The 19,914-nt window shown below is 39.8% G+C and overlaps 1 protein-coding gene across 1 annotated transcript in view; it reads left to right on the top strand.

The window, feature by feature from the left end:
• Window positions 1–19,914, top strand: part of ARMH3 (armadillo like helical domain containing 3) — a 2,648,735-nt gene that overhangs the window by 205,653 nt on the left and 2,423,168 nt on the right. Inside the window, exon 8 of the mRNA XM_044055591.1 lies at window positions 4,911–4,954. Within this exon, the coding sequence (XP_043911526.1) occupies window positions 4,911–4,954 (44 nt within the window). The remainder of the gene's footprint in view (window positions 1–4,910; window positions 4,955–19,914) is intronic.

Raw genomic sequence — 19,914 nt, 5'->3', positions numbered from 1 at the left:
CCCTGTTGGTAGTCAATCAGATACTCACCTGTGAGCGGTACTGAGCACAAGATTCCTTCTGCAGGTAGTGGTGGGGGGGACATGGTGATCTGTCACACTGTGTGATATGATATCTAATGAGTCTGAGGATCCTGAAGCCATTTATAAATGACAGTAAGTGCTCCCCTCTGCCTGCTTTACACCCAGATAATTTCTCCTTTGGAGAGGTCCTCAAACTTATGAGGATAGCCACTTATGGCCCTTAGTCCCTATCCCCCCCCCCCCAAGTGTCTGGCAGAAGATCTGGGTTGGGGGGGCTGAGGAGTGCTAGGATATCTTTCCCCTGGAGCTATTAAAGCAACCTAGAGGCAGTCTGTTATTAACTCTTTGACTTAGAAAAAGGTGGCTACCTTTTACAAGATCTTGCCTGAGTGTATGTGGAGGCCGGCATAGATCTTAGAGACCATAACATTTTGTCACCTGACAAATCATGTCACGTGTCATCAGCTTTGTCCTGATTAAAGTTGCATCTGATTAGAAAGTCTCTGATAAGCATGAGGACCTTTGAGACTCTGTATACAACATCTTCATTGGGCCGTCATGTTTCTCTCTGTAATTTTAACATTGTTGACACACTAGCCAGAGCTGCAAGCTCAGACGCCTTCCTCCACAGAATGCTGTGACCAAGATTCTCTTTCCTGAAGGAGGAACTGGCAAAGAAGATCCTGTAGGTCCACTTCTAGATAAAATGCTTTTCAGCTAACTCTTTCAGGACCTTGTTAATGATCTTCTGAGGTCCATAACTCTGTGGAAATGACCTCCCTTTCTGCTTCCATTTCATTTTCTATGCCTGGGCAGACCAAATTGAGGAATAGGCCTCCTTATTACCTAACGAAGTCTCTTAAGTACCATGTAATCATGCCTCCCTAGGTGCTGTTGAAATCACCGAGGAATTATACTCCTAGCTTGCAGTTCTCAGAGTTTACTTCAGTTTGGTGAACCATTAAAAATAAGCTTTTGGTTGTAGATGTGATTTTTGTCAGCTGTGCCGTAGAGCTCACCCCCTTACCCCCCCCTCCACCACCACCACATTCCAGTCCACTTAGAAGAGCTCTTTTTGTGGATCACTCCCTTTCAGCTGACGTCAAGTGACATGCCCACACTCCTTTTTTTTTGGAAGAGTAATGGGAGTTTTTCTGTTTTCTTTCCCTGGTCTTGAAGGGAATGGATGATTTTTGTCCTCTTCTAGATCTCACTAACTTCAACCAGCATTTGTGGTACAGTTGGTTTTAGATGGTCACTGTCCAGGAGCTTATGACTTTTTCTGCAAAGCATCTGTTTTTTTGTCACAAGGCATAATGGATGCCTTTCCTAGATCAGCATTTAGGGTTCACACATGAGATTCCTGAGTTTTGCTGAGTAGGTATTGTGCCTAGTGCAAAGTGTTGACATAGTTTTTTTTTTTTTTTTTTTTTTTTGGCTAATGTGTTGGCCATAACTATAGCTGCAACCATGAAAGGCGGCATCATTTTTTTTTTTTTTTATACCAAGATGACTGGCTCTTGGTAGTATATCCAATGAATACCTGGAATCCACTACTTTGGGCACCTCTGTGATTATAATCCATAAGGATGGCAGTAAATTGTAGGAAGACTCTCTGACTCCTGCTGAAATTATTGCCTATACTAGCACAGAGCTGGATAGACACTGTTCTTGCTTTGAGGGAAGAGCTCACGATGTCATAGCTTTAGCTTATTGGAGAAGGGCACAACAAAGGATCCAGGCTCTGATTGTACTGCACCATTTGGGCTTAATGGTTACAATAGTCTTCGAGATACCATTCATACCATTGAGTCTATAGTTGTTACATTGGACTTTGATGTGTCACTGATTTCAGAGCCACCACTCACTTAACTACTTTTGGTGCTGGACTCTTATTTCAGACCTTGGACTGGTGAATGGTTCCCCACAAATCTTCTGGTGAGTCTTTCCTGTTTGCAACCAAAATCATCATAGTTTCTGATGATGAACACTTTACTTGTGGACTTATGAGCCCATCTAGGCTCCCACATGATCAAGAAGGCCTCCATTCCAAAATGTGGCTGCATAGCCACCCATTGCAGCTCAAGTATTTCTCTTGACTCTGCTGGCCTTAAAGACCCAGCTGCTTCTAAGGTTTCCACTCAGGTAGACAACTGTTAAACATGTGATACCTGGACAAGGTTATACCAACCCCTTCCTTGAGTAGTGATGCTCATCTGATTGTGGACCAGGATGGTAGTCAGAAGCTTCATGCTCTTAGTGGTTCACATCCCTGAGGAAACAAATGAGCTGACAAATATTGTGTGCTGTTGCTCAAGTCATCTTCTGATGCTCTTCATTGAGAAGTCATGTTTAAGCAAGCAGAGGCTTGCACTGTATGGGAATAGCCATGACTGAGAATGTGGTGGTGTTGCTTCCAAGTCATTGAAGATAGTCCTCGTTAGATTGTTTTTAGAGGTATGGAAATACATGGAGCGAGCATAAGAGATCCCATGGTGACATGGATGCTTACCAGCCACCAGGGTCAGGGTTAGGGCTTTAAAAGACAGAGTCATTGTTGGGTTGCCGGTGAGAGCACTAACCACCGCTACGTTTGCCTGGATAATGCCCACCTCCCTCTCTGTTCAGCTCTTAATCTTGTGCCATAGACTTACCAGTAATTAAGGAATCATAGGGAGGCTTGATGGTTGGCAGGCACTGAGTCAGAAAAAAAGGTTCAGGAAAGAAAGACCAAAAACTCAATGCTGTAGTGGCCATGAATGGTGTAGTTTCAGGCTATCATGCCCTTGGCAGTGCAAAAATCTTTTCTAAATCAAGGATAGTCCCACCTGATTGTGATGCATCTGGCTTCATTTCAGGTTCTGGCATCTGAAGTAGATCCTGAGAGATGTGTCATTTGGGGACTCTTGAGGTTATGCAAGGAAGCCTAACCTCCATAGCAAAATTATTTTGCAGTTGATGCATTGCCTGTCTGGTCTGTCAGCTTATGTGGGATCTTGGCTTACCTTAGATGCTGCATAACTTTATTTTAGCCTTCTAACGTGGTTGTGTTCTTTCTTACAGGAAATCTTTGCTTCTAGTAGCTATCACCTTCAGGCTGTTATGTGTACAGAGCTGTATTTCGTCTTTCAAAATGATAGAATGTGCCCCAGGATGATTGACATTTCCATCCAAAATTGGTTTTGAAGTTATTGATGAACCAGTGCATTGGTATTCCAGTTTTCTTTGCGGTAGCAAAGGCCAGAGAAGAGAGGGCCCTTTACAATCCTGATAGTGTACTAGTGGCCCATTTACTATTTGAATTGTGCCTGTGAGTTTGAGAACAAAGTGTCTTTTTGTGAGTGTCTTGTAGCTGCCAAGAATATATTTTACAAGTGGATTGCCCCATGCATTATTTTTTGTCATTGTGTGACATGCTGCAGTCAAACTGATTATACCAGAGGAGTGGCTGCTTCCAGTGCTTGCTTTATAAACGTCTCCATTGTGACATCTGTGCTGTGACCACTTAATCATCACTGCACACCTTCACCAAGCTTTGTCTTAACCATGACTACAGGAGTCTGGCTTCTTTCAGGAAGTCATTATTGCAGAACTTGGTTACTTGAGCTCTGCACTTGAGTGATTGGTGATCTCTTTCCACCCTTGTGGTAATTGATTGAGATGTATCCCAACCAAGGGGTCATCTAAGAAAGTCCTGTTAAAATCAGCAAAGATAGAAAGTATTTGCAATATGTAATATTTAGAATCAATCTTGATGGGTCAAGAATACCCTACCTCTTCTAAAGAAAGTATCTATCTTGCTAGTTGCATCTTTTGGAGATCCCTGTAAGTCAGGCAAGTATGTACTTGTGTATTAGTGATTTAATTATGAAAAGTGAGTGAAATCATTAGTTGTCAATGTTTCTTAATTTTTAGATGTTTAGTTGCCAAGGTTTATGCTGTAAAGCTTTCCTTTTGAATTTGTTTTCGTTGAGATACAGGAAGTTGTCCAGTTTATAGTGGATGGAAATGAGGCCTGTGGCACTGAACAAGGCCCTTAGCTCAGACGCATGATAACCTATTATGGGCTGTGGTTGTCTGAGCCCTCTACAAAGGTGCTGCAGAACCAAATGTGAATTCAGCTTTGTCACTGGTGCAACAGGTAGCACACTTGCCCTTAGTGCAGAAGGCTGTGGGTTCTATTCCCACACCAGGTAGATTGATTGCTAACACTGCAGTGTAGTATGGAGGGAGGGCTGCTGCACTCTTGAGTCTGCCGTCCTTCCAAAGAGATATTAAACCATGGCCCCATCTGCCTTTATCATGGTAGCCGAGATGGATGTAAACAATCTCATGACGCCTACTGGAAAGAGTAGGGGAATTTTCTTGATGCCCTGGCAAAATTTACCCTACCAAAGACAAGAGGCTACTTGCCTAGTGAACTAACCCATTTAACAAATGCTTGAAAATAAATAAAAATAAAATCACCATTTGTTAAGGCAGCTTCAGGATTTTCTGTTTAAGATATCCATGTGTCTTCTGTAACTTTTTTTACAAGCTTAATGCAGCACAGACTCTCAGCAGTTCCACTCTTGTGAACATTGCAGTAAGAGTTAACTCCTTGTCCTATCCTTTGTAGACATAGAGTTGTTAATGACCACGTGTAGACTATGTGAAAAGTTGTTACTAATCTATAATTCTTTGATATTACTGTGTTCTGTAGTTTGTCAGTTATACTAATTTATTTCTAATCCTGCATAGTCTGTGTGAATGGTTTCAATTTGTTGTGACTGAAAAAGATCCATGCTGCATCAGTCCACTTTTATGGTTAACAAATAGTTAATAAATGTATTTTATTATAATTAAAAGTCTGTATTAACATGTAATTTCTTTGATGTATTTTGTTTCAGGGTATGGGTCTGGTCATATCTCAGGCTCTTGCGGAATACAACAGGTTTGTCTCTTTTTATCTTGTCCTTTTATTACTACAAAACTTACTATTTACATTTAAATGTCTGTTTGCATGTTTGCCCTTTGCTCCACTCATCAGCTGTGGTGATTGACCTACTGTGTTCTTAGATTGCACTGCAGCTGGGACAGTTAGATGTATCAGTAGAGTTTGTGCTTTAAAATTGTAGCCAGACATTATCTGTTCCCTTGATTCCAGACATTGATTTGAGACTTCAGGTGAAAGTTTATGGGTTTGAGAACAGTATCATTCTCAGCCAGGAAATGGAACAGCTCCTTGTAAGTTCACCAAAGCAGATTCAGTAAATCCAGGTAGGCACCAAACGAATTCAAATAATTCCTTTATTCAGAACCACAGATAAAGCTCAGAATTCCTCTGAACGAAAGCGCTTGTGTGTTATCATTCTGTGGTTCTGAATAAAGGAATTATTTGAATTCGTTTGGTGCCTACCTGGATTTACTGAATCTGCTTTGGTGAACTTACAAGGAGCTGTTCCATTTCCTGGCTGTGTGTGCACTTACTTCCTGGTTTGGTTCTTTGCTGTTTGTTTGACAGTATCATTCTCATTGAAGTTTATATGCTTGTGCTTGATTAATTGTGGAAAGTGGAAAGAGGAGACAAGAAGGCACAGCTTGGTGATGCATACAATGCGATTTTGTCATTCTGTGAAGAGATCTGTTGGTATTATTTCAAGGGGAGCTTCTGCTGTGGGTGGAACACTTAAGCAATTCTTGTGCTCTTATTCATTGATCTGCTTTAAGTCTGAATTTCCCACACTTGGGATATACACACCATCCTTGTTCTACACACTTGGGCATGCACAACAACTTTTTCCTTGAATTGGGGCACATATATCCAGTTTAGTTGTTTATGTAGTTAACATCTACAGGTGTATGTTATCAAAAAGTTACCTCTTTTCTTGCTGAAAAGACTTGGATCTTTTAAAGTTTTAGGTTACAATTAAGACACATTGTGCAAAACAGTATGTGATGAATTAAATCCTGTGATTCGTTTTCCTCCTAGTATAAGTATGAGTGGTATGTTGTATACTGAAAGTCTCTGTCAAATACAAGTTTTGCTGTGCTGATATTACTAAAACTTTCAGTGAACTTTACTCTTGGTGGCATAAACAAAAGGATAAAATAGCTAGATATTTATAAACTTTTTAATGGAGCTCCCTAGCTCACGTATGGGGCATGGCCTTTAAAGTCTATGGATGCATCTGTGAAAGTAATAGACCAATTTTCCAGGAACTAAGTGACAGATCAGGACCAGCAGTAGCATACAAATGTTTTAAGTGATTTCATTCTTCAGCAGTGTACAGGACGTCATCAGAAATATTACAGATTACTAGTTTGCTTTTGTAGCCACAGCCAGACTGCAGCTGGTTCTTGAATATGTCATTGATTGCAGCCGTGTGGTTACATCACCAAAGGGTATGGAGTATGTACTTGAGACATGACTTAACAATTTTTTTTGTATCAAGAAACAGCTGAAGTATAAGATACTTATACAGGAGAAATGCATTGCGGCATGTAACTGAACAAATACTGCAGTGAGTGTATAAAGTGTAACCTGACACTTTTAACTGTAATTGCAGGAATAGCTTTTTCTCCAGTTTTGCCATCTATCATGGGTGCAACAGCTTAAACTTGCAACTCTTTGTCATCAAAGAAATAGATTCTAAAAACCTTCTTTGATACTTAAAGATAGTTGTGGTATATTCAGGGTCTAAACAGAGGGCTTGTGTCACAGCCTTGGTCAGGAACTAAAAAAAGAGGAAGGTAATACATTCCGAGTACAGATGTCGGTCCAGACCTGGCTCCATTTCGGAGTCTGGTGAGCTTGCTGACAGACTTTTTTTTTTTTCTATTGATAGATGAGTTTGTGGTCTTTTGGAGCATTGCTACCTTTAGCACTTTTCATGAGAACAAGACCTCAGTTTCACAGTTCCTTGGACATATGTTTGTGTTTGAATGCAGGCCAAGGAGTTAATTCATTTTGTCTACACTTGAGCAGTTGGCTGCTCACTAACAAGGCCTGAGATGCTTTTTGACAGCCTTCTGTGATCATTGTGATATGTTCAGCAGCTGAAATATGACAACTGAATGGGTGCAAGGGAGCAGACTGTCACTTTTAGGGTTAATGTCAACTGTTGGGGAACGTGTTTGAGCCGAATACCATTTGACTGACAACTTGAGCAATGGCTTTATCACCGAAAGCCACTTTCAACATGTAAGTGGTATTGCCCTTTCTTCACTGTTGTACGACCATAGAGTTGGTATATATAAGTTAGGAGGGTGGGTGGGGCTTGCCCTGCTGCAAGAAAGCTTAAATTCCTATTCACTGAAAATGTCTTTCAGAGATATATATTTTTAATAATATCAAATCAAAACAGCAGACAAACAGCACCCAGAAGCCCAAACTGGAAAACAAACAATGAAAAATAACAACAACAACCAGTGAGGCTGTCACGGCTAAAACACACTTTAATAAAATAAAACCGAGGATAAGCGCTTTCACATAACATACACTTCATCAGATCCATAAAAAGTAAAACAGCACAACTCCTTAAAAGCATTTAGATAACCGGTCATAAAAAAACCCCAAAAAACATGTAGAACATCCAGTCAGGTCACAGATTCAATTTACGCCCTTTAAGGGCTGTTTTCAAACATACATTAGCATTAATACGTGGAAATTTATCAGTCTGAAATCGTAATATCCATTGTAGCTCAGCCTGCTCTAAACTATTAAGATCACCTCCCCTGATGCTATCATTCACACAGTTCCAATAGCAGCCAACTGGTAAATAATAAACAGCTCCTGCTGAAACTCGAAATAAATGTCACAAACAAATTTGTAAAGATGTTCCTCAGTCCTTTTGAATCAAACGTGAAAATATCCCAATAATTTGCCGAGTTGGCAAGATGCGTGACTCAAATAGAACAAAATGAATTTCACAAACTGATTGTAAATCAGAACGAGAAAAAGATGTTCCTGAGTCCTTTTATATCGGACATGAAAATACCCCAATACTCTGCCGAATTGGCAAGGTGTGTGACTCAGATACGTGTCACAACTGACTGTAATGGCAAACCGTAAAAAAGTACCTCTGAGTGCTTTAAGGGATATCCTGAAAATGACTTTGTAATTGGGAATACACAATCCAATTCTTACAATGAATGAATAGTTCCAAACTCAAAGGACTGGAAAGTGAAAACTAATCCTTTATTGCAACGATAACATATCCATAAGCACTAGTTGAGCGCTTTCATCTGCACCATCGCAGACTTCATCAGAACTAGTGCCAACATCTAATTCATTCATTTAAAAACAGTTTAAAACTTGATAAAAAGACAGTGATCCATTATAATACACCTAATATAAATAATATAAATAATATAAATAAAGCTAATACAGAAAAAACATGTAATTCCAGTGAATGTTATACATATTGTAAATATAAATATTGTAAAAAATGTTAAAAATCTCAGAAAATTGTTGTAATTTATTTGTATAAGATCCACTAACCTTGTATAAAATAGTATGATATATTTCAACAATTACAACTACATAAAATGTGATTACTGTGAATCAAGTATTAAAAATGGTTTTATACTTATAAAATCATTGATGCCTGGATTCCTAGTGGAATCTGTTAAGATCTGCCACTTACTCTCTTTACAGGCCAGTCTTGTTTTCCAATCACCTCCAAAAAGTATTTCCTTCACCTCATCTATAATCATGAATGAAAAAATGTGTTCCTGTTTTGCAAACTTAGTCATGTCTGATTGGGAGAATGAATTTATTTTTAATTGTGCATTTTCTAGCCACATCACTTTCTATGTGAGATTTTTGGACGATATATTCATTTTGTGGAATGGACCAAATGAAAAAATTACACAATTTGTTGAATATATCAATGAAACCACTAATTTTTTGAAATTTACCTATGAAACAAGTAACTCTGGTATTCCCTATTTGGATGTATACATAGGATTGAATGATGAAGGTTTTACATCTAAGATACACAGAAAAAGTACATTCTCCAATGATTATCTATTTTATGGGAGTGAACATCCTCCGCACATTTTTAAAAATATTATCAAGGGACAATGTATCAGATGTGCTAGAATGTCATCAACTAGAGAATTCATGGAAGGAGAAATGGTACTATTAGCAGAATTATTTGATAAAAGGGGATATCCTAGGGACATGATTAGTGACACAATAGAATTTGTTAAATCCCAATGGGGAATTAAATACAAACCCTTACTAGGTCATGAAAAGGAGATCAATGCAAACATACAGAAAGGAAATATGGGTAGAGTATGTGTTTTGACCTATACCCCTTATAGCACAAAGATTAAGGACATTATAAAGAAATATTGGGACATTATAACAGTAATAGATGTTAACAAAAACATTTTAGGTGAGGTACCTAAGATTGTATATAAAACTGGTCCCAATATAAAAAGATTACTGGAATACTCAAAGTCAAGGAAAGGTGAAAATAATAACAAAAAAGACAAGACATTCACTAGGAAGTGTGGAAGATGCAAACAATGTACATACATAAACACCAACAGTGACATTGTTTTGAATGATATCAATCACACTAGAATTAGGAGTATAGGGGGCAATTGTGGCACCAAGCATATAGTATATTTAGCTCAGTGTAAAAAATGTCCAGCCTATTATATAGGTAAAACAGAAAGGGAGCTAAAGAAACGAATTTATGAACATTATTACAAAATCAGGAAAATGGACAGTAAAAATGCCTTATTTAGACATATTAAGGAATATGGTGAGGAACACATTTTTTCATTCATGATTATAGATGAGGTGAAGGAAATACTTTTTGGAGGTGATTGGAAAACAAGACTGGCCTGTAAAGAGAGTAAGTGGCAGATCTTAACAGATTCCACTAGGAATCCAGACATCAATGATTTTATAAGTATAAAACCATTTTTAATACTTGATTCACAGTAATCACATTTTATGTAGTTGTAATTGTTGAAATATATCATACTATTTTATACAAGGTTAGTGGATCTTATACAAATAAATTACAACAATTTTCTGAGATTTTTAATATTTATATTTACAATATGTATAACATTCACTGGAATTACATGTTTTTTCTGTATTAGCTTTATTTATATTATTTATATTATTTATATTAGGTGTATTATAATGGATCACTGTCTTTTAAAACTGTTTTTAAATGAATGAATTAGATGTTGGCACTAGTTCTGATGAAGTCCAGATGAAAGCTCAACTAGTGCTTATGGATATTATCGTTGCAATATAAAGTTAGTTTCACTTTCCAGCGTTTTATTCGCCTCCTTTGAGTTTGGAACTATTGGGTTTCGCCATTCATTGTAAGAATTGGATTGTGTATTCCCAATTACAAATACAGTCAGTTGTTATCTGAGTCACACACCTTGCCAATTCGGCAGAGTATTGGGGTATTTTCATGTCCGATATAAAAGGACTCAGGAACATCTTTTTCTCGTTCTGATTTACAATCAGTTTGTGAAATTCATTTTGTTCTATTTGAGTCACGCATCTTGCCAACTCGGCAAATTATTGGGATATTTTCACGTTTGATTCAAAAGGACTGAGGAACATCTTTTTTTCGTTCTGTTTTACAAATTTGTTTGTGACATTTATTTCGAGTTGCTTGTTGATATCCTAGCTACGTTCTACCACCTGTTTCCAGCAGGAGCTGTTTATTATTTATCATTCACACAGTGTAATACCTTAAAATTCCACTTATGATCAGTTGCCTCACTAATATGTTTAGCTAAGGCAATTTTTAAATTATTAGTTTTAGTATTCCCTTTTCTCTAATACTGTGGGGAAAAGTTGGAACCTTCTTCCCAGTGAACTTACATCTCTGTCTTCAACTACAATCTTTAAAAAGAAACTAAAACAATACCTTACAAACCATTGGCTATGTCCCTGTTCAAAAACTGACTAAGACTATCTCTGTCTATTTCCTTCATAATCGGTCTTCCCGGGTTTCTTACTCACTTTATTGCCACTTTAAGGCCTCTACCTTCTAGTTGCTGTAGTTGCTCTTATTGCACCTAAGAAAGATGTAATTTACCTCTTTCTGTCTCTTGATGAGTTTCTCCCCCTCCATTTACTCTCCCAATCCTGATTTTAACTACCCTGTTCTTCTGTTCCTTACTTATAACTTTGATATGGGAATCTCCCATATCCTTCTGAAGACTTTCTTCCCACAGTGTTCACAAAAAAAAAAAAAAAAAAAAAAAAAGGATGATCTTATCTTATTTTTGTTCTATTCTTCTGTTCCATCAATGTTTGCTAAGTTACCTTAAACACCTGTTTTTGTCTAGCAACCTATCTGTATCTGAAGTTTAATGTTCTGTAACTGAATTCTTAATACTGTATGTGTTTATCTGTTTTATGTGGAGCTTTTCTCCCTGGGCCTCTACTGAAAATGGACATATATCCAGTTAGACTAGCCCGGTCAACAAATGTAAAATAAATAAATAATAATAATAAAAAAAAAAGTATCATACAAGTGCCTAGTTATTATATCTTTAAGCCTCTTAACTGTTTTCCTCGCATAGAAACGGGTACAAAAATCATATGTAGCTAAGTAAACCACATGTGCTGTGGAACAATCTGCATAATATTTACATTTAAAGGTACAATTCAAATAAGGATACTGAAATGTGTGTTAGGAGATCCTACAACAAACTTTACAAACATGACATGGATAAGGTACCTGGTCTGTACACCCTTGATAGCCCTTGTGATCTATGATTGGATAATAGATCTTTAATATTGCTTCTTCTTCTTCTTTCGGCTTTTCCCGGTTAGGGGTTGCCACAGCGGATCATCTGTCTACTCATGATTGGCAGTGGAGTTTTACGGTGTCAAGTTGCCAGCCCAGCGCCCAACCTTCCACAGAAGGCACACACATGCACACACTCACACCTAGGGTCAATTTTAGAGTATCCAATCCACCTACTGCATGTCTTTGGGATGTGGGAGGAAACCGGAGCACCCGGAGGAAACCCACATGACCACAGGGAGAACATGCAGACTCCGCACAGAAGGCACCCCAGCCGAGAATCGAACCGGAGAACCTCTTGCTGTGAGGTGACGACGCTAACCGCTGCACCACTGTGGCCACCCTAGATCTTTAATATTGCTACAGTTCTTAAATGTAAAACTGGGAGTATATCCAACAATGTCAGCTGTTCATTGTCAGTGGTTAACAACCACCAGTTATGAATAATGTCACATATTAAGTTCACATCATTCATATACTTGGTAGTAAACCTCATCTTACTGCGATGTGAAACTTTCTGATTATTGCTTCTCTGATGTAGATTGTGCCTGTATGCCTCTTTCTCTTTCTTACTATGTCTCCCTGAATTCTGTCCACACAAACTCTATTTTGACGTCCATCTATAACTTCCCTGGATAATATGTTCATTGCACCAAGGAAATCTTCTTTCTTAGTACACAACCTGGAAACTAGTGAACTGACTTCTAACAGTATTAGGAAAAATGTGTCTTGGGTGCATGCTGCCATAGCTAAGCAGCCCATTCCACCAGCATTCCTTACGGTACAGTGTGGTACAAATATGCCCTGAGGTATCCTTATTACTCTGCACATCCAGGAAGTCAGTCTTACAATCAGAGACATTCAGAGTGAATCTAAAAAAAATCTGTAGTAGATTCCAAAATTGTGACAAACTGACGTAATAATGAGTCTCCTCCTGATCACAAAAGAAAGACGTCATCCACAAAACATTGACAAAACATGACGTATTGTGAATAAATACTTCATGAGTCTGCTCCCAGTTATAAAAAAAACAAGATTAGCATAAGAGTCTGCACATGAGGAGCCCATAGCGGCACCCCACTTCTGTAGATCAAGATCTCTTTCAAAGATAAAAACATTATTCTCCAGGATTAACTCTAACAAGAGACATATCATCTTCACGATATCAACATTATAATCGCTTATCCTAGTTAAAATTTTTGTAATGGCATCTATCCCGTAATCATTGGGATGGAGAATAGTGGTTCTTAACATTCAAAGGCAGTAATAAACTTTCTGAAAAATTGTTAAAATTCCTAATAAAATCATTCAGTTTAGTTAAAAAATGATTAGTGTCTTTTAAAACAATTGGTATTAACAATAAAACATGTTTTAATTTCTCCTCAACATACATTGATAAGGACTCAGTGGCCCATCCTCCACCAGCAACAATAGGACACATAGGGGGGAGTTAGAAAACATTTTATGGATCTTGGGCAGGCCCTTAATAATGGGTATAGTAGGATGGTCTACAAGCAAAAAAACGATATAAAGTCTCATCAATTAACCTACACATTAACAAATCATATAAGGTATCATGAATCTGACTCAGCAGTCTCTGAACAGTTTGTTGATCCACCTTAACACAAGTCACATATTCATTCAACATAAATTTCATGGCATTGCAATAATCAGTCATGTTCATAACAACAGCTCCTCCTTTATCAGCTGGTCTAATACATAAATCTCTAGTGTACATCAAACTATCCAAGGCCTGTCATTCGCCTTTACTTAAATTATAAAAATTCTTCTTGTGAGGAGCATTCAACAAGCAACATATGTCTTCCTCACATACGCAAACAAACATATCAATATTGGGGGGTAGCTGAAGCATTGTCAGTGACCCAACAAGTAGCACACTTATATTTGATGCAGAAGACTGTGGATTCTATTGCCACACTAGGTAGATCGATTGTTGACTTTGCTCCTGGGTATATCATCCTTTGGATGAGATGTTAAATCAAGGTCCCCTCTTGAGTTGGTAGTAGCTGAGGTGGATGTAAAAGATCCTATGACACCTATCAAAAAGAGTAGGTGAAGTTTCCTGATGCACTGGCCAAATTTACATAGTAGTGTAAGTACCACCTTAGGTTTCCCCTAAAAAGAGGCTACTAGCCTAGTGGAACTAACTCAGTTGGTTAGACCAGCATTGACTTGTCAGACCTTTGCACAATCCCTGGCAACGTGGTTCCCATTATGTATTTTGCTGTCATTGCATATCGACCATTTTTGGGGATTATGCATCCCCTTCTCCTTGTTACTTCATGGTAGGTGTTTGAGAATTGGCCTGTGGCTTCCTCTCTGAAGGCATTTTCTGTATCTCCCTTTCATCCTTCAGAAGTTGCTGAAATCAGGGGAGATGGAAGTCCTTGTGTTTGGAAAATTGGAAATCCCAATGGTGATAAGTCTTCCTTTTTTGACAATCAGCATTCTGTCCCATAAACTTCTTCCTAGCAGAATTATAAGGAAAAAGGAGTCCTACTTTATCCCACCTTTAGAATGTTTTGTTAAGAGATGTTTGTTTGTTTCTTTGAAGTACACATGTTTAAGCCCACTTCAACCCCCCCCCCCCCCAGTGGATTTTACTTCTTACCAGGTGTTGCATACCAGCTTCTTGTTGTTTCTTCTGGCCAATGTAAGTCACAGAAATTCAGTTATTGGTTTTTCTCTGCCCAGACAGAGTTTAAAGTTATGGGGAGATTTGGAAGGAGGATTCATTTTCTGCCAGTCTGGCCTCTGGGCTTTTAGTTCTGTGTTTGAAATATCTCATTTCCATTCCCTGTTGCATATCCTATGGTAAAGCTGTCCACTCCTGACTCTGACAAGTGCAAAGTTATTCTGAGTGTGTAACACTTCATGTTTAATAGTGTACATTGTGGCCTGATGTACCTGAGATGCTGTAGCTACACTGGCCAAGACTACATCCGTTGTTGCCTTCTTATGCAGAGCTTACACTTTACTGATTTCTTAATGAGCTGTCATGTTATCTTGGATGCTTCTTTTAAGCGGGAAGTTTTTTTTGTTAAGCTTTATCAGGATATTTTAACAGATTTTCAAATGAGGGGTGAGGCATTTTCATTGTGGTGGATACGTATAATATCATTTCTCCTTATGAAAACCTTCCTTATCCTTCTAGAGGAAGAAAACTGAAACAACAGTGAAGACATGTAGGTGCCATGACATCATCTACTTCACTTCTGGCCCTCCCTCAGATTCCTGAATAAGACTTCTGATCAGTTTGCCATCCTGCAGTCCTTATTATACTCCCTAGACCACACTAGTAGGAATATTTTTTTTCAAAGTCACCCCTAGTGCATTCTTTTCTGGCAGAAAGAATATTAATTATATTGATGGAGCTTTTGTGACACACAGTCTCATTCTGTGTTTGAAATTGCAGCCATTATAGTAGGTTACAGTGAAGGAAGCCATTCTGATTCTGTCTTATATTGGGGGAGTCCTGCCTAGTTCGGGATCAGAGTGATTTCAGCATTCGTACAACATGAACAAAGAAAGTGCATTTTGCCACCATCTTACCTTTATTTTCCATTGGCATTTTCTCTGTCTGTGCATTCTGGAACCCCACAGCTTTTTAAATGGCTTTTTCACTTTTATCTACTTAGTTTTAAATCGTCCTATAGAAATGGAGTTTTTTTAAGGGACCTTTTGCAGTGGAAGACTGCTTAAGTCTCCTTCCCATGAGTCTTTGATTCTGCACCGTTGTAACACTCTGTAAATCTTGCTTTTAAACTCCTCCTTCCAGTACTAGCCATACCATGTTCTGGATTATGAGGGTGAGTTTTGGCACACACTTTCCATTTCATTATTGCTGCAGTTTGAATGTTGGTGCTAGTGTGGCTCATAAGAAAATTCCTACATTTAATAACAAAGATACCCAAGCCCTCCAGGAAGAGTATCCAAAGTTCCAGGAGTGTAAACCATGTATAAGGTGAAAGAAAGAAGAGTCTTTCCCCAGTACAGATAGAACTGCAGAGTTGAAGGGAAGCCATTGGAGATGTTGGCAGGAAGAACCCTGTCTTGATTCCAGAAAGAAACCAGATGGAAAATGTACAGCATGTGGTCAGGTGGGATTAGCCGTAGCCTCTGTAAGGGAAGTTTGACATTTTGATTGCATCCAGATTTTTTTTGCCAACTTGGAGTGTTTACTAAGTGGGGGATCAACTACCTTGCCATTTTCAGCCACTGACCAAGAATATGGTAGGATCATATGAAATTACTAGGCTATTGGCCCTGAGGCCCTTATAAGCCTAAACAAGAGTTTAGCCCATGTTTAGACAAGTCCAGCAGCTGATGCCCCTGTCCAGCAGGGACACTGGTGGTATCCCAGGGGTGTATTTTCTGTTTCCCATCTAGTTATCCAGGTTGCTCTTAAAGTGTATTCCACAGATGGGGGAGTTCCTGGGACACAAATCTGTCCCGCCAACAAGTCCTGTTGATGTCACAGACCAGGCTTTGGCCACAAGTGTGGGTTACTCCAGTGAAGCTTGACTTATGGATATGCTGCAGTCCCCTCAAGGCGGGGTCCGAGATTGCCTTGTATACCAGACAGAGGTCACCTCTGAGCAGTCTGTATGAAACTGAATAGAGGGCTAGGGCTTTTAGCCTATCTGTGTATGGTAGATGTTTGAGGCCCTGGTTTCTCCTGGTGAGGAACCTCTGTGGTCTCTCCAGCTTCTGTATGTGCTTTGCAAGTTACATGCTGAAAGGGGCCTTGTACTCAATAATGGGCCTTATAAGGGAAGAATACAGAGATGTTATGACCTCCTTGTCCCTGGAGTAGATACCCTTACTTATGAGGGAGGTGGGCCATGTAGAAAGCTTTTTGTACAACAGAAGCAACATGGTGGTCAAAAGTCAGGTTACTATCAACCTGGGTGCCCAAATCCCTCATGACTGATTGCGTGCTTAGGACATTGTTATTAATGTGATAATTTGTGGGGACATCACTCTCCCGAAAGGGGATGATGCATTTTTTTGGTATTCAGCTAGAGGCCATGTTTCTGGCACCAGTCATTTGTTTGGATGAGACCCTCTTGGAGGTTGTCCACGTCACTAGGGGAATTGATGACAGTGCCCAGCTTGCAGTCATCTGCAAACTTGGCCAGCCATAGCCCACTGGTTTTGGCCTGCACCTCAGGGAAGTATATTCCAAGTAACAGAGACCCCAAGACCGATCCCTGGAGTACACCACTCGTTACAGGTCTCCTGTTTGATGTGGCTTCCCCTATTTTGACTAGGTGGGTTCTATCAGTGAGCCAGTTTGCTACCCATCTGGTAACATATGTATTGATGCCTAGTTGAGAGAGTTTATCTATTATGCCCAAGTGGGGAATAATGTCTAAGGTTTTGGCCAGGTCAAGGTAGGAGATGTGCACCATCTTCCCCTAGTCCATGGCTTTGGTGACTGTCTCAAAGAAGTCAACCAAATTTAATAGACACGACCTCCCCTTGATGGTGTGGGATCCAGTGTTTGGAGCTTGCCAATATGTCCTTGTTAATGCAGTCCATGATGATCTGTTTCATGGCCATGCAGATCAGGCTAGTTAGGCTGATGGGCCTATAATTTCCTCTATCGGTGGACTCTCCACCTTTGTGCAAAGGAATGACAGTGGCTGTCCTCCACTCAGGTGGGATGAAGCCAGTACTCAGGCTTTGGTTGAATAGGATGCTTAATGCTGCTGCAAGTTCTGCCTGAGTTCAAGTAGGATGTAGCCCCATGGAGGCTGTATTTGTTGCCTTTGAGAAAGCAGTGATGGCCTGTTCCCTAGATATAAGGGGAAGGTACTGGGGATGTCTTGATTTACTGATGGGAGGGACATAGGGGTGAAGTTTTCGCTGAATCTGTAAGCCAGCTTGTTTGCTATATCTACGGCATTTGTGTATGCGATGTCCCTGACCACCAGTTCTGAACAGATCTGGGTGCTGCCTTTGTGGTTGTGGATATATGTGAAGAAGGCCTTATGATTGTCTCTAGTAGATGTGGCCAATTTGGACTTGAAGTTTGCTTTGGAGGATTTCAGTAGTGCTCTTATTTGCTTGTTTAGGCTAAGGAGAGATGTCTTCCAATTGGGCACCTGCTCCTTCTTGGTCCTGGACAGCAGTTGTTTGCTTTTGTTATAGAGTTTATTTATTGCAGATGTCCACCAGTCAGGTTTACTATTCCTTGCAGTGGATGATTTAGCCCTCTCGGGTATTCTCAATTCCAAGCATCTATATAAATGCTCATATAGTGCTTTGTTGTAGTTTTGGATATTGGTGCCAGTTGGTATGGCTAGGGGGCTGTGAAGCTATTTATACCATCCCTCAGGAGGCTGTCATCTGCTTCGGAGAAGTTTTTGTTTGACCATAGCTAGAGGGGAGTTGGGGGAGATGGTGACTTCGAAAGTGACCACTTTATGGTTGGCTCTTATCAGGGAGGATGATGCTATAGGGATGCTGCATTGGTTATTCATGTTGGTTAATACCAAGTCCAAGATATTATCACCTCTTGTGGAGGTATCACCTAGCTGTTCCAAGGTGTTTGCATTGAAAAAATTGAGGAATCTCTGGGCATTTGTGTTCTGCATGAGTAGTTCTTCCAATCTATGTTTGGGTAGTTAATCACCCAGGATCAGGGTAAAGGGTTGAATCTTGATAGATTCGAATAGGTCCAGATAGGTGGATAGGGCATCTTGAGTCAAATTTGGGACCTGGCAGCTAACTGTGATTTGAATAGGGGTCTTAGTAATGGTTAACTGCACCTGGAGTGTCTCCTGTGTGTCATACTGTTTGACCAGCCTGGAGGTATGTATATCTTTAATATATATTGAAACTCCACCTCCTTTGGCTTTACTGCCTACAGTTTGGGGTCTGAATGTATGATAGGATGAGTAACCAGGTAAGACTGTAGTGCCCTCTGCAGCTTTGAACCAGGTTTCTGTGACTGTGCAGATGTCAGCATTTTCCAGGTTTAAGAATGCTTGCATTGAGTGCAGCTTCATGTTTAGACACCTAGCATTTAGCAGCATGACCTTTAATTTGCATTTTGTTGAAATGCTTATGTTGGTAGTTTTAACCTCATCACTTTTTCTAAAATAGGTACTATGGGGGAGGCAAGAGCCTTTGCCAGAAGCCTGAAGTCCAAATGAGACAGATGCAGGCCATCTCTGGCAAAGCATTGTAGTTTGTCGATAATATCTTCCCAGGCTGTCAGGTAGTGGATCCCCAGGAATGACACCAGAAACTAGGCCAGTTGTTAATATCAATCTTTTTCTGTTTGTATTGAGGCATCATTCTGGTTGACAGTAGAATTCTGCTCAAGGCTAGGGACATACCTGCCTGGGACACACATTCACCGAGCTCAGTCGTGTCTCTCTTCATATAGTCCAGGGAGGTACATCTTAAGTCATTCACTCCAACCTGGACTATGACAGAGCCACAACAGTACCTGTTGTTGTGAGACTTGAGTGTGTATGTTATGGCGAATTCTGACTCCTGACAGACAGCTAACCGTGACTTTCTCCTTATACATCCTGGTGAGAGGCACATCTGTGTGTCTCATAGTTGAGCCTTCTATGACTAATATGTTGGGTTTATGGTTAAGCCTTAGTGGCTGTGAGGCACAGGTGTGTGAACTATGAGTCGCATGTGGTGTGGAGGGCTGTGGAGATCGTGTGTGTTTTTGCTGTAGGAAGTATACATTTCCCTGGCAACTACTCTAGGTGCATGTTGAGTTTATGTTGCTCATTTCCCTCTGCATGTGTAGGCCTCAAGTTCTACACTGCGCACTTTGAAGTTGCATTTGATACACCCAAAATCATTTTCATCCTCCCTCCCCAGACCTGCCTGAATTCCTGCCTTGCTTTTGACTTGAAGAAACTCCCACTGTATCTCCTGTATCCTGTAGTACCACCACCGTAATTCCGCTGGCATTAAACATATATTCACTGTCTGGTGCCTGGAGACACAAGCAGTAAGTGCAGGGATTCAGCCCCAGGGAGTACAATCTGATGTCAGCACAGGGCACTTGATTAGTCTTCCACTTGCCAGTGATGTTTGGTTTGAAGCTTTTGTC

The sequence above is a fragment of the Protopterus annectens genome, chromosome 14.part0 (genome assembly GCF_019279795.1).
Source record: "Protopterus annectens isolate FY-2018-M chromosome 14.part0, PAN1.0, whole genome shotgun sequence".
Lineage (NCBI taxonomy): Eukaryota > Metazoa > Chordata > Ceratodontiformes > Protopteridae > Protopterus > Protopterus annectens.
The sequence above is the reverse complement of the archived record's forward strand: the minus strand, read 5'-3'. Positions and strand labels throughout refer to the sequence as shown.